Source organism: Metarhizium album, assembly GCF_000804445.1.
Source record: "Metarhizium album ARSEF 1941 chromosome Unknown scaffold_9, whole genome shotgun sequence".
In the NCBI taxonomy this organism is placed as follows: Eukaryota; Fungi; Ascomycota; class Sordariomycetes; order Hypocreales; family Clavicipitaceae; genus Metarhizium; species Metarhizium album.
This window is the reverse complement of record NW_024467583.1, coordinates 644,656-659,373: the sequence shown is the minus strand read 5'-3', so window position 1 is coordinate 659,373 and position 14,718 is coordinate 644,656. Positions and strand designations below refer to the sequence as shown.

General features: G+C 53.7%; 5 protein-coding genes across 5 annotated transcripts; 1 reads left to right on the top strand and 4 right to left on the bottom strand.

Annotated features, from left to right (window-relative positions):
• Window positions 1-1,755: 1,755 nt before the first annotated feature.
• Window positions 1,756-4,491, bottom strand: MAM_04298 (pathway-specific nitrogen regulator; the record flags this gene model as incomplete). The annotated part of the gene is made up of 2 exons (XM_040823096.1): window positions 1,756-2,836; window positions 2,957-4,491. 2 exons carry the CDS (start codon window positions 4,489-4,491, stop codon window positions 1,756-1,758), a joined length of 2,616 nt encoding a protein of 871 aa, XP_040678975.1.
• Window positions 4,492-7,275: 2,784 nt separating this feature from the next.
• Window positions 7,276-8,993, bottom strand: MAM_04297 (Ribosomal protein S4/S9; the record flags this gene model as incomplete). The annotated part of the gene is made up of 3 exons (XM_040823095.1): window positions 7,276-8,295; window positions 8,360-8,893; window positions 8,946-8,993. The coding sequence occupies 3 exons, from the start codon at window positions 8,991-8,993 to the stop codon at window positions 7,276-7,278; spliced, it is 1,602 nt and encodes a 533-aa protein (XP_040678974.1).
• Window positions 8,994-9,411: 418 nt separating this feature from the next.
• On the top strand, window positions 9,412-12,354 carry MAM_04296 (ATPase, AAA-type, core; the record flags this gene model as incomplete). The annotated part of the gene is made up of 2 exons (XM_040823094.1): window positions 9,412-11,867; window positions 11,931-12,354. The coding sequence occupies 2 exons, from the start codon at window positions 9,412-9,414 to the stop codon at window positions 12,352-12,354; spliced, it is 2,880 nt and encodes a 959-aa protein (XP_040678973.1).
• Window positions 12,355-12,757: 403 nt separating this feature from the next.
• On the bottom strand, window positions 12,758-13,825 carry MAM_04295 (Aldolase-type TIM barrel; the record flags this gene model as incomplete). Its single annotated transcript, XM_040823093.1, has 1 exon — window positions 12,758-13,825. One exon carries the CDS (start codon window positions 13,823-13,825, stop codon window positions 12,758-12,760), a length of 1,068 nt encoding a protein of 355 aa, XP_040678972.1.
• A 53-nt stretch (window positions 13,826-13,878) lies between these two features.
• On the bottom strand, window positions 13,879-14,529 carry MAM_04294 (Cytochrome b5; the record flags this gene model as incomplete). Its single annotated transcript, XM_040823092.1, has 3 exons — window positions 13,879-14,306; window positions 14,374-14,407; window positions 14,464-14,529. The coding sequence occupies 3 exons, from the start codon at window positions 14,527-14,529 to the stop codon at window positions 13,879-13,881; spliced, it is 528 nt and encodes a 175-aa protein (XP_040678971.1).
• Between the last annotated feature and the right edge of the window lie 189 nt (window positions 14,530-14,718).

Sequence of the window (14,718 nt, the reverse complement as noted above, 5' to 3'; positions counted from 1 at the left end):
AATGTCGCTGCTGTGTATGAAGTTCCAAACTTCGCAATGGCTCGACAGCCTTGATTTTCCACTCGCCCTTTGCTGCGAAGAGACAGAAAAGACCCGCTGCACCTGAGAAGGCATCTCTAATGCTTTGTGAAACGACTGCTGCGGCAGTTGCGCATCCCTCGCCGGATCTAAGACTCCAACTTGGAATGCTGAAGCTGTTGTGCTTGGACAGTGATCATTGACGCATAATGCGAAATTGTTTCGACTCCCAAGACTCCCAAAGCGGATCGGTTTCACCCTTGTGTATGGGAATACCTCATCTACAATGTCGGCCTTGCATCTTCATATGCTTGACCTCCACCAGCACTTGCCACCTATTCGGCTTCCACATGAATATTCATCCTCTCGGTACACTGTAACTGCAGCTTTGCTTGTGTCCCGGCACAGAAAGAGCGAGCACATTTGTCATCAAGCTGGCAAAGCTAGGCTCTGGGAATTGAGCCGCTGAAAGCTGAAGTGCATTTGGCACAGAGTTGTGGACGCAAGGTTGCAGCTATCACGATGCCCTCATAGGCCACCAGTGGGCTCGGGCACCAAGGCATCAAGGCAGTAAGGCATAAAGGGCATCACCCCTTTGTTGCCTACTCGGGTTACACGCACAGGCACTATCATGTATATAAAGCCCTCGTTGGTCGGGTCCGTCAGATACAGGAACGAAGGACCTGTGAGACCCTTCGACATTACATGTAAATATGAGTCATTTATTCCAAGCCCTGATCTCCAAGACCAGCCCCTGTTGCAGATGGCGAAACCGGTTGATCCTAGATTCTTCTAAATCCCGACAAGGTTTGTACCGGGATTTGAAATGAACACTAGGGCTCATCACGGCAACGACATTTGATATGTCGGCATCCCTTGCCTTCTGTTGGACTAATGTGGAAAGATTCCTATCATGCGGGAAGTGAACAGCCCTCAAATCTCCATCAATACAAGGTTGTTTCAAGTAGATCGTCCAACCGCCTGGGGTCGATTCGCTTTTTTTGGACGAATGGAGCAAATCGATTTCCAATTATCCGGGGTCGATTTTCTACGGTTATGCATGTTGAGATACCCTGGTCAAATTCCAACAAATGTGCAACATCTTTGCGTGGACTCGAACATCAAGACCAAAGAGAAAGTCATCCGACATCGGCACGAGACGCCCAATCCTGGAAGATCACGGGAACCCGAGACTTCGTTCCATTCCGCCTCGTTTGTTTCAGTCCATGTAGTCGTGAGCCATGATTTGTTGATGGTTTCGCCTCCAGTACCGTCAGTCCTTGGCCATGACGCCTTTCGTTACTCAACATTCCCAAGAACAACCGTCTTTCGCACACATGTTCAGACTTCGATATTTTCCCAAGATCATAATGAAAGCTCCTTTGCCAACCAAAACTTTGCCGCCAATTCGACGCCATCTTGCGTTTTAAATCCGATCCGCCAAACGAGCACTTGACTTTGAAACTATAAGAATGTATCATGAAAGTGCTTTTGTTCGAAAACTGTCATAAATGACAATCTTTCCGTCCTCAGGAAATGCAATGCCAAAAATATGTAGTGACATCCCTAGACGGCAGAAGGGATAGAACGACACGCCATAACAGCAAAATGTATCAGAATGATCCAACAATATTCCCTGAATGAAAGGATCAATCATGGCAGCTGACAAGTCGCGAATGTTATTTCTCAACTTTTCTCATGATCATTGCTAGTCTTTATTTCAAGTAAAAAGACCTCTCAGTCCAAGCCAGGAAGCCAGCCACTTTGACTTACTGATGCGTTCGGATTTTCGAGTATCACTTGTCCCTGGTCGTTGCGATATCCTCCCGTAGGTTGATTGAAGTTGTTGGTTTGGTGCTGGTTGAATATGAAAATCCCGTTTGGTGGGACGCCACCGTCCATCCCCCAACTTTCAAAGCTCTGTTGCCACCTTGCTCCATCATTGAGCATCCAGTCCTGACCATTGGGAGGTTCGTTGCCAGCTGACCCAGCTACGTGCGGCGGCACGACATGATGAATGTTCTGTGGTTTAGATACCTGTTGATCGACTGGACAGAATGGTGACCCGAAGCCTGATGGCGATGCACTAGCAGGGTTGCCATTGCCTAGCCACGGCTCCATGGTGTTGCCGCCGACACCAAGCGACACCACCTCTGACCGCGCAGCCCGTTCTTGATGAGACAGTTGATCTGCCACTCCTTCTGTCATCTGAGATGGCTGCAGTAGGGACATGCGCTCGTCAATACATCCCGGGCGGACACCGCCGGCTGCCTGTGCTGCCTGTGCTGCCTGAGCGAACTGTTCCAAAGGGCTGTGCTCTCCTGGTGCCCTTGAAGTTGCATCATCGGATACTACGCCCGATGTAGCGTGGCTCGATGCTGGAGAAGGCACGTCGGATGTACTGTAATATCCGTATTTCTCATCGGCTCTCCTAAGGACAAATGCCGCGTCTTCTGGTAGTTCGCACCCCCATTTCCTCGCAAGGACACTTAAAATTCTTAAAGTACGGCATGCACAAAGCCAGTCATCCGCAATCTCTTCCAAATGCTTGACGCCATGGATGATATCTCGCCTGGCGGACTTTTCGGGGAGATTCAGCAAGTGAATGATGCACGCGCTATGAATCATGTATACGGCAATATTGCAAACCTGCCGTAGGCCGTACATCCTCTTGTACAGCCTCATCAGCTTGGAAATTGCCCCGGCATTGGCCGTGCAAATTCTCCGTGGAGAAACGTGAGCTGGGAGAGGAGATGCTGACGGGGTGTACCTGAGGAACGGACGGAACAAATGAATATATTGCAGATGGTAGAACATGCTGGGAGAATGACTCGTCAGCTTCCGAAAAATTATTTCAAGATTAAATGGAGGAAGAGGAAGGAGGAGAAAGCCTAAATAGCAACAAGACCAAACATCATGCATGTGAGTAGGGACCTACTGCATGAGAATGACATTGGGAAGCTGGCCTTCAGCTGGCTCAAACTCCTTGGGCAGTGTCTTATGCCAATGCTCCAGGCGCTGATGAATTTCGCTCAGCTTCTTAAGCTCAGTAGACTTTCCACGAGACCGTCCAATATGACTGGGGTGGTAGAAGAAGACCATGAGGTCGCTGCTAATCTCACAAATGCTAATAAGCTGCAACGCAGCTGACCGCGTTCTCGACGGTAGCTCAAACGACTTATCGAGGCCCTTATCTGACAATGGGGACCACGTTGACGAGTCTTCTTCATTGTCGATGTTGAATTTTGTGACGTTACATGCGGTCTTGACAAGCTGAGGTAGCCTACCCATGTAGTTAGACCAACACTTGTCAAAGACAAAGCAGCCCCAATATGTGATCTTTCTGGCATCGATTTCTTCGTTGGACATGTGCTCTCTGTCAGAGCTCATGACTTCGAGATTCAGGCCAATATCTTGAGCCATACGGAAGCTCATTCCGCTGTAGACCCATCCCTTGGCCTCTCTGCCACAGCCAGCCTCTCTTACAGACATCAGTGCCAGAGCTTGCACGGTGACGAGGCGCGGTCTGGCAAACTCGTCACTTTGCAGAATAAGGCGCTTGGCCTCGGCAAAGAAATGATCGCCCTTCGTTCTAGCGTCTCCCGGCGTTAGAAAAGCCCCGGCAACATCAGTGAAGTGACAACCAAGAGCAAGCATAGCGTTGACCAGGAGTGGCGAGCAGTATGCGGTACCGTTCCGGGAGGCCACATTTGCCAGGCCCGCAGTGAAGTCCCTGATGAAGAGCTTCTTAGATAAAGTGGTGAAATATGAGTAGTGATAATTGAAATACATCCCCATCAAGTGCGTGATGAGGTTAGCGTCGCTGGTGACTCGCGTCCAGGAAGCTATGGGATCGTCACCTGAGGATTGTTCCCCAGTCTCATGAGCTGACTCAACGGCATCGTTTTGGGCATCTCCCAGGTGAAGAAGGTGAGAAGTGCCACCAATAAAGCGCACAGATCCGTTCTCGAATCGAAGTTCACCCATCTTGCGGGCCAGTTCCTCCTCACCCTTGAGGGCAGAAGGATCGACGTCATCGTCGTTTATCTCGTTAGACGCGGTCACTCCGCTGTCCGAATCTTGGTTCACGATGGACTGGGCGAGGGCCTCCAGATCATCGCAAGAGCGAATCCTGTCGACTACAGAGGCAACGTTGTCTTCTGAGGCATTAAGGATAGCTTCGACAAGAATCTGCAGAGTGGCACTGCGTGCTTTCATTGTGTCTACCTTCTCGCGATAGACGCCCTTGCGGCGGTGGTCTGAATTTGGATCATAAATACACTCGGTACCATAAACGCTGGCGCAAGCGGCGCAGCTGGGCGAGGCGCCGTCACACTTCGATTTGCGTTTGCGGCAAGCAACGCATGCTGTGCTAATGCATCGTCGCTTCTGACTTGAGGAGGCGGCTCGTCTGCGTGACCTCGTCTTGGCGGCGGCGGCAGAGGTAGCATTAGTACTACCGTTGACTTCCATTGCTGCATGAGCCGATCCAGCCGAGAGCGAATTAAGATCAGTTTGTTGTCCAAAGTGGGCACTTGTTCGGGGTGTGCTGCCGGTTCTGCTAGAAGTGATTTTACTTCGGCCCGACACATGGAAAAGTGCAAGAGTCGTTGAAAAATCGTGGGCCGCAGACGGCACCTCGACGATGCTGAGTCGATGATGCGCGGAAGAGCGTGAGCTGACGATGAGTTGGAAGAGATTGAGAGAGGGCACAAGAAGTCAACTAGTGGTCCGCCCAGGGTCGCAGCAGGGTCGTGGGCAAATGACCAGCGAGCCTGCATCAGATATCGCCGACAACAAACAACGTGTCGTTTCTTGCCGAACTATGAGAAATTGTCTCGCCCAAGCAAGTTGGTTTCTTGTGATGCGATGCGGTGGATTGAGGTAAACTGCAATGAGGTAGAGATCATTCGTAGGAAAAGAGTCTTTGCGGTTCGCGGTCGAGGGCGTTGATAGGGACGGAGAGTCTAGATTTCTGGTCAATGGCGTGAAGAAACGAGCCAACGATTGCCGTCAGTATTGCCTGCGCAGTCCTCGAGATGGCGATGGACCGGTAAAGCCGTGGCGCACAGCCCTCGTCGCTGGCGAACTGGGGAGCCGCGTACTCTGCACACTCTGTATTGCGTACAGACCAACGGTTAGAGCTCAAAGCTTGGATGTTGGTGAGGTTTGCCGGGGTGATCCGACCTGCTAACTACTTGCTACTTAAGTAATTAGACACTGGGTAGCAGGCGGAGTGGCTGCTGCCGTGGGTTCCGATGCTGTTCCGATGCCAGCCCATAAAGACGGAATAGTGCAGGTGCCGATTCGAGATTGCCGAGCACCTAACGTTACCTACTTGGAAGGTAGAGAGGGAGCAAAGGCGGATGACGCAGGCAAGGCTATCGAGCATGGAACATGGACCCTGGAGAGTTTTTGTGTTCACAATCAATTGGCGATCTGAGGTGGAGCATATTGCCGAGAAAGAGGTGAAAAATACAGGATTCGCGGTTGAGAGAATAATTAGTAAGGGCTGATGGAGCGAACGGAAGAAAACGGTAGCAGGAGAGCAGATGGAGTTGCAAGACGCTTGGGTATTTGATTTCTCCGGTCCAAGTAGTTCAAATGGGTTCCAACTTCCAAGCAGGAGAGGCATCCGGATATCCCATGCTTGAGTACAAGCTACCTGACAGGAACATTTACAAGTATTCTGATCCAAAGTACCTAGGTATTAGTGGTCACCAAGAACAGAAAGAAACTCGAGTACTTACATACTTGACTCTTGAGCAGCTACTTGAGTAACCATTAGGTTCAAGTACTATGGTAAGTAAGCTAGGTATCTAGGTACTTCAAGACTCAATGTAGGTACTTACTTAGTACTTGAGTAAGTACTTGGTAGGTACCTAATGGAAACATGGAAGCGTTGTCTGGACGTTCGGAACTTTCTAGCGCATGCACCAGACAAGTAGCAAGTACAACCGGGCAACTGCGCCAGGTGACTAGGTAGACAGAGCAGGCAGGCACCACCTGCAGGAGGATCCAAACTCTAACTTGGAGTTACCAGCTGCCCGGTCCAACGTGACCGTGCTGGAGCGTCAGTCGTCAGCAAGGCTTCCGACATTTTACTTGGCCGCCCGCACGAAATTCAGCCGTATCGCCGCGATCCAAGCTTGAGCATTCCATCTTCGTTCAACGCAGCGTCTGGATCTCGATCTCTTTTGACAAGCTCGCACTCTAGCTCTGGCGTGGGATCGAACTGCAAAGGATCAGCTTCCAGCAAACGGCCGCCTTACGTATTGCCGCCTCTCCTGCCCACGGCGTCGATGATGATCCAATGGTGAGAAACAAGAATGGCCATGTTCGCTCCTAGAGAGGCTCTTCAAGGGAATCATACCCTGTCGTACAACCTGCATGGACTGATCTCACAAAGCTAGCAGATGCCGTCTTGAAATTGATTCGAAGAGGCTGCCAAGTTCACCAGGTAATTAAATGCAAGTCAGGTGTTGCACTGATTCACCGCTGTCATTGTCGGCCAGCCACAAGTTACAACAGAGGGCCCCATTGATATTGGTAATTCTAAGTTTCGGGTTCAGAGGATCGGTGGCTTTCACTTGTGGTTGGGCTGTCGCTGCTCGCGCACATCTAGGTAATGGACACGATATCTAGCAGTACTACTGCTCCACGTAAAAGCCTTGTTTAGGGTCAGTCGTCAGTCGTCAGTCGTCAGTCGTCAGTCGTCAGTGTTGGCCTCCTGAGCACCACGCTCCCCTATGTTCGGAATACTTCGTAGTTAATCCTTCATCGCACCTTGGTCCGCTTCGGCCTGCTTCGCCACCTTGTGCGGCGGGCATAATTACCGCCACAATATAATATCCATCCCAACGGACGGCAGCAGAAATCTGTTATAGATTTACTCCGTACTCTGATTGATGTATCTTACAAGGATAGGCCAAGACGCCCGAGCCATCTCTTTCCATACATTTACCACCCTTGTGTCCTATTTGCCCTTCTTCCGGCATCCATCGCGTCAGGTAGCAGCACACAGGCAAGATAAGAGCTTGCAGCATCCCATACCCTATAATACAAGCACACTTGCTGTGCTCTGTACAACAATGTCAAATTCCCGGACGCCAATCACTCTAACCTCCTCAGTCCGCTTCGGTACAACGTAGCGCTGCTGCTGCTGCTGCATGTCTAGGCCTAGTGCCGGAGTCGTGATGCTCTACCATGTACTGTTTCACAGCACAGCACACCGCAGGCCCAGCCGTGCAAGCCGCGTTAGCCACGCTCCAAGTACCAGTTGTGCGTCAATTGATTCGTGAGATAGCTAAATGGCGTGGGGACCTCCGCCATGCCCTTTCTTGCCACGGGATGGCGGAGGTAGACGGCGGCACAAATGTTAGGATTGACTTCGAGGTAGCGAGGGATGAAGGCAAACGCAGCCATGAAGGGCCGTGGCCGCCACGGCGTGGCGTATGGTTTGCCGTCGTCGATGGGGTTTTCTTCATCGTATTTGAGGAGCCGGGCGAGGTTTCGCATTTCTTCGCGGGAGAGATGGGATTCGCCCATGATGGACAGGGCTTTCTCTTTCTGCTCATCGGTGAGACCATCGAGACCCTTGTCAATTTGGCGCTGTCGATTGTGCTCGGGTAGCTGGTCTGTGCCTTCAGCGGCGGGCGCCTCAGCCGTGGTATCGGACAATAAAGGGGCGATGCTAAGCTTTTCGAAGCTTTCTCGCAAGAGTTCATGGCTCTTCATTTGCAGGTGAAGTTCATCAACGAGTTCCTGCACATCCAGGGCACTGTCTTCCGGATGCGACAGGAATCGCTTGGCATCGGTTCGGAATAGACGCAGTTGCTTCTTTTCCTTGGCGGACAGGTCTTTGGGGTTGTTTTTGAGGATCTTCTTGACGTCCTTGAGGAGGAACCTGAGCGCTCGGTTGTTGAGCTTCCAAGTCTCCTCGGGGCTGAGGGACTCCAGGCCTGGCCCAGAGCTGCTTTCCGCCGCATCGTCAGGCTGCTGCTTCTCAGCGGCCTCCTCCGCTGGTGCGGTCTCGGCATCGGACTTCCCTCCCTCGCCCGCGGCCTCGCTTGATGAAGCATCCGCCGGAGCATTGGCAGCGGCCTTGTCAATGGCTGCTCGATAAAAAGCATCGGCCTTCTTCCTTCTCGAGACGAGATTCTCCGCCAACCGCTTGTTTCTTTGCGTGACCTTTTGCTGCCCAGTGCCGTACATGACCTTGTCTATGTCCACTTGAAACATGTCACCCGGGTTTAGCTGGTATGATGGATGCACCATCTCGGAGTATGTTAGCGTCCCGGTCCTTCATGGAAGCCGCTCAAGTTATGCACAGTGTCCGTACCTTCTTACCATTGACCTTGACAGCTCCATGGATGACGAATTGGCGGGCTTGGCGCACACTGCTCGCAAACAACGCTCGAAAGACTGCAGTATCCAACCTTCGTTCCAACGGGGCGAATGTCATCTGCATGTAGGGCGTCATGCTCGTGAGCTGATCAGATAGTAATTTATTCACGTCGCCGAAAAGAGGGGGTCTCCGCCTTGCTCGTTCGTTGGTGCTCAGCATCGGGACTTTAGAAAACGACTCTGCTGTGACATTGCACGTAGTGAGGCCAGAGCCGCGACCGGCAGCTTGCTCAGAGCCATCATGAGCAGCCAAATACTCTGGCGGCAAGTCCACGGCTGAAAGAAGTCGGCGAGAGAAAAGGCGCACCCATTTCTTCTCGGGAATGTGCTCACCGTGGTACGCTCGGGTTTTCGACTTGGCTGCCCATTTTTGCTGGAAGAAGGTCGGAGTGCCTCGGATCTGAGGTTCGCGGCCGGCGTTGCGGTATAGATTATACAAGTTGTATTTGTTCCATGACTGGCGCAATTTCTAGAAGGCGACGATTCCGTTAGCCGTCATGATTCGACAGAGTATTGCTGACCTTGTGCATTCGAGCACAGGTAATCATAACGTGATCTATCGGGGACATCCTTACCGGTCGATTCAGACTATAAAACCTGTATGGTTTACGCATCTTCACCGATTCAGCCCCGTCGGTAATGGCTGTCGAGCAAGATTGGCGTCGCCGTGCGGGCTTCAGGAGTGAGAAGTCGCAATTTTTGGCGTAGCTCAATTCGTCCCGACGGAATTTCCCGTCCGACCTCCGGCCCTTTGTCAGACTGGCAGGGATTGTCGATGGATGGAAAAAAGTGGGACCACTAAACGCGTCCGAGTGACCAGAAACGCGTTCAACCCAACTTACATGCAGAGCAAGTTGCAGATATCTACACACTTCTTCTCTACTCTCGATCCTGACCTTGACGGCTCGGTCAGCGTGAAAGACTGGTTCTAAAACCCTTCTGACAGCTGATTAGTGCCAACAACTCTGAGGAGGAAAGCATTCGATCATGCTGTCTGCATCTTCACCTATTACGTTTCCGAAGAGCTCGTCTGCCCCGAAGCGCCCAACACCTCACGAACAAGAACCTACGAGACCAAAGCCCCGTGTCGAGGGGCCATTCATAGTCGACGATGATGACTCAGAGGATGAGACCCAAAGAACACAGAGTGTTATTCATGACGCAAAGAGGCGGATGCTTCAACGCCCCTCTGAAGACGACAATGTGGCCCACGTAATGCATGGCGACGAGATTCGGAACGACGACAATCAGGCTTCTACCAAGACAACTGACGCTCCGGCTATAATGAAATTTCCCAACTGGTCAATCACGTGCCCTCCGTTATCTGGTTCGATTCTTGAAAACAGTTCCCGTTCGACGTATACCGCCAAAACATGCGGTGGCAAGTCTGCAAGTATTAAGCAGCGAACAACGTCCACTGCCCCGTCATACAAGGCCATGGCAGCAGCACGATCCAGAACAAAAGAGGGCAGAGCGAAGCGGAGCTACTACGGCATCGAGATCCACGATTTGGTAAACAAGGCATTAAAGGAAACCGCAAACAAGCCTCTGGACGTTCCAGCCGAGACTGATATGCCACTGCGGTCAATTGAGGCCCCAGTCGTGGGCAAGGAACCAAGAAAGTCCCTCCTTTGGACTGAGAAATATCGTGCGCGGAAGTTTGTGGACTTGTGTGGCGACGATAGCACCAACCGACAAGTACTACGATGGCTGAAGCGGTGGGACCCTGTTGTGTTTCCCGGTCAGACAAAGGCAAGGCCGGTAATTACGAGAAGGCCCGGCGTGAAGCAACAAACGGAGGAAGAGAAGCCTCATCGCAAGATCCTGATGCTCACGGGACCACCCGGTTTGGGAAAGACGACTCTGGCTCACGTCTGTGCCAAACAGGCAGGCTACGAGGTCTTGGAAGTCAACGCCAGTGATGACCGCAGCCGTGATGTCGTGAGGAATCGAATACGGACAAGCTTGGGGACGGAAAGCGTGAAGACCGTCACCAACAACAAAGCTGGTGACGGTTCACGGAAAGTTGCCAAGCCTGTCTGCGTGATTGTGGATGAGGTTGATGGTGTGACGTCCGGATCTGGTGCATCGGGAGAAGGCGGATTTGTCAAGGCATTGATCGATTTGGTCCTCACAGACCAGAAAAACTCGTCGCCCACGTCTGGGTACAGTCACAAAAAGAACAAGGGGGACGACTTTCGACAAATGCGGCCGCTCGTTCTCATCTGCAATGATGTCTATCACCCGTCCCTGCGGCCCCTCCGACAGTCGAATCTGGCAGAAATCGTCCACGTAGGCCGCCCATCGCTCGATGCGGTTGTTGGCAGAGTCAAGCACGTTTTCGAGAAGGAAGGTATTCCCTGCGACAAAGACGCCGCAAGAAAGCTGTGCGAAGCAGCCTGGGGCATGACGAGCGGCATAGACGCAAAAAGAGGCGCCGAAAGCACCGTTGAAGGCGATCTGCGTGGTGTCATGGTAGTGGGCGAGTGGGTAGCCGGCCGGTTTCGATCTTCTCGCGGCCACGTCAACCAGCGACTTACACGCTCATGGATCGAGAGCAATCTCCTACGCGACTTGTCGAGCAGTGCCGCTGGAGCCAGGGGCCTGGGACGGGGAAACGTACGAGATATTATACAACGCGTATTTCAAGAGGGCGGCGGCTTTCCCAAGCAGGCCATGGACCTATCTGAATCTAAAACACAGCACGAACAACCAAAGGCTGAGTTGGGCTTTGGCGAGCAGCAGAAGAAATACGCCATGAATCGCCTCCGCGAAATGGCCGACACGAGCGGCGAGCTCAGCACCATCGTGACGGAGATCTTTGCCGAGTACCCGAACCGCGAGTTCAATGACGACATGTACCTCGCCAAACCCAACCAGGCTTACGAATGGCTGCATTTCCACGACTGCTGTCAATCGCGTCTATACGCAAGTCAGGAATGGGAACTTGGTCCGTATCTCAGCCAACCCGTCTTGGCGTGCCACCAGCTCTTTGCGTCCCCCAAGAAGCATTACACGGCGGCTAGTGGGTTCGAAAGACGATGGGGTGTGATGGAAGCAGAGGAGGACGACAGCCCCCCCGTGCCGTTTTCCGGTCCTCGGGCTGATTATCAGGCCCGCGAGGCCGAGAAGCACAATCGGTCGCAGCTTCAAGCTCTCCATTCGCAGCTGAGCCCGACGCTCATGCGATCTTTCCGCAGCGCAGAGGACGTGGCCACCGAGTTCCTACCTTACCTCATCCGCCTCGTGTCCCCGGATGTGAAGCCCGTCGTGGTAGGCGGCAGCCAGGGGTCGATGGCGAGCGTCCGCAAGGAAAGCGAAAAGATCATGGTCCAGCGGGCCAGCCAAATCCTGGCCGAGGTCGGGATTGCCCTCCACAAAGGGAAAATCGAAGGCGACGTCGCAGGGGCACGGGGTCCCCAATACGTCTATCGCATGGAGCCGTAAGTCACTTCCCAAGGAAAAGCCGCCCGAAATTTCCACCCCGTTAATATGACAGTTCGCAGTGATGTCGACTCGCTGTCCACGTTCGAAACCGGCGTCGCTCTTGTCCCCTCCCAAGCCCCGACCCGCTACGCCGTCAGGCAGGTCCTCGACCAAGAACTGCGGCGAGCCATCGCGCTGCGGGACAGCAATGCTCGTCAGGCTCGTTTTCAAGCTGGCGTTGCTTTGCGGACGCAGATGCCGGCTCCTGTCCACGACGACAAGGAGAACACGCCTGTGCTGAAAGATGAGCCTAAGCCTGGCGCCGTCGTCCAACGAGACTTCTTTGGAAGGATCATTGAACCGAAGCCGCTGGCAGAGTTGGACGGCAACATCGACAAGAGAAACAGGCACGAGGAGAGAAAGGTGTGGGTTACGTATCACGAAGGGCTGAACAACGCGGTCAGGAAACCGATTTCGTTCCAGGAGTTTTTAAGAGTGTTGTAGGTGGTGGCATTGTGGGTTGGGCGACTTGGCGCCTGTTTGTGGCTATAGAATTATCCGGGACAAATGCCAATGCCTATCCATCTCTACCTTTCTTTCTTTCGTGTGCGCGAGTTGCGAATAGAAGAAACCAAGACGAGCACCAGCATACCGTAGCTGGCTGGTGTATCGGTCGCCCGCGGTTTTAGGTCGCCTCGTGCTTCGCACATTCAACGTGTCACCATAAACCACCTGCTCAACTGGCCCGAGATGTGCGCCAAACACAAAGGCTGGGTTGGGCGACGTGCTCATCGACATGTATGGACAAGACATCACTACGCCCAACGTGGCGGCTGAAATCTCTAGAGCCGGCCCCTCATCTATGTCCCCGTTCTAACCAAGGAACGCTACCGCGCAAAACGCAGCATTATAATTTGGGCTTGGTTCTCTGCGATGGCACAACCAGCGGATCATACACGGTCTGCGACAAGGAATCCACGGCCGTTGAGTTCGAATGCACAAACACACCCCTGGCGTCGACCAGGCTCGGGTTCAGATCCTGCACGCTGGCACAGCCAATCAGGCGCATATTCATTTCCATTTCGTCCTTGAGCAGCTGCATGGCCCTTTCGACGCCGTCCTGGCCGTAGGCACTCATGGCGTACAAAAAGGGGCGTCCTATGCCGACGCCAGACGCACCCAGACACAGGGCCTTGATGATGTCAGTCGCGCGACGGATGCCGCCGTCGACAAAGATTTCGATGCTGTCCTGGACGCCGCGGGCGCGCAGGACGGGCATGGTCTCGGCAAGGATCTCGATGCCTGAGCGGGCCGTGTCGAGCTGGCGGCCGCCGTGGTTGGAGAGGACGACGCCGTCGGCCTGAACGTCAATGGCGCGGATGACGTCCTCGACCCGCTGGATGCCCTTGAGGATGATGGGCATTTTGGTGATGCTCTTGAACAAGGCTATGTCCTTCCAGCTGAGCGACGGATCGATGAAGCTGGAGATTGCGCGCGCCGCACCCTGCGAGTTGTCCGTGTCCTGGCCGGACTGCACGTTGCTCCCCTGCTCGGTGAACTTGGTACGCATGTCCTTCTCGCGGCGGCCCAGCTGCGGCGCGTCGACGGTGATGAAGAGGCCCTTGCAGCCGCGGGCCTCGGCGTGCTGCACGATCTTGCGGGTGATTTCGCGGTCCTTGTTTACGTAGAGCTGAAGCCACTGAACTTGGTCGCCCTGTCTGGCGTCGACGATTTCGTCAAACGAGCACGACGCCAGCGTGGGTATCATCTGGATGACGCTGTGCGTGTGGGCCGCGCGGGTGAGCACGACTTCGCCTTCGGGATGGCCTAGTTTACCGAGCGCCGTGGCTGTGACGTAGAACGGGATCGAGCATCGGGTGCCGAGCATCGTGGTGCTCAAGTCGACGTGTTCGACATCGACGAGGACTTGGGGCCGGAACCAGATTCGGTGAAAGGCGCTGTGGTTTTCTCTCATGGTCTAAGAGCGTCCGTTGTGTTAGAAGCAAAGTCCGTGTTCTCATGGATGCGTCAGAGGAGGGCAGGGAAGCTACGCGCAATTTCATCGTCGGCAGCGCTAGAGTAGTATCCCCAGGCAGTTGTCTTCATGACTCTTCGCGCAACAGCCTCAAAGTCGAACAGGTTGTAGCACTGCGACAGGTGCGGCTTCTGCTCGAGGCGCTCGAGGCGCGCATCATCTTGGGGGTCGTGTGTCTTTTCCTTGGAAACGGTTCCCATGTCCACGGGGCCAAGGTGCTTCGACTTGTCAAGGTATCTGTCAAGGGTATCGGGAGGGTGGACGGGCTCGAATTCCTCTGTGGCATCCTTGCCCTGCATGAAGGCGTTGTTGATGGTTAGCAGTGGCACAGTGGCCATCATGGAGCACACGAGGCAGCCGGTGAGCAGGGCGAGGTCACGCACGGCATATTTCAATATAACCTTTGAGCCTCCTGGATGTTCTGACGAGGCCAAGTTGTTGTTAGCATGCGGCTGCGGCCCTGGTGACGGGAGCGTGGCTTCACCAACCGGGCAGAAAGTCGGTCACATCGTAAGCTTTGCCCTGTGAGAGAGAGAGTCAGCGGTGTCCCCTTGGTAGCGTCTTGGGTCGAGACGTACGTGAATGATGACCCAGCACGACTCGGCGTCGTTGTGCCGCGCAACGTCGCCGCCTGTCAACGCCATGGCGATGCTGCGATGCTGCGATGCTGTCGATCGATGCGCGGATGTGGCGGATACGACCGTGGTCTACTCCCTAGTTAATGTACCTCTGGTATGTGGAAATGCAACTCACGAGCGCCTGGCAAATTCGGCCGATGCCCCCCCGAAAGAAAGACGGAAGAAGACGAAGCATGGCGGTGACCGGCCCATGGT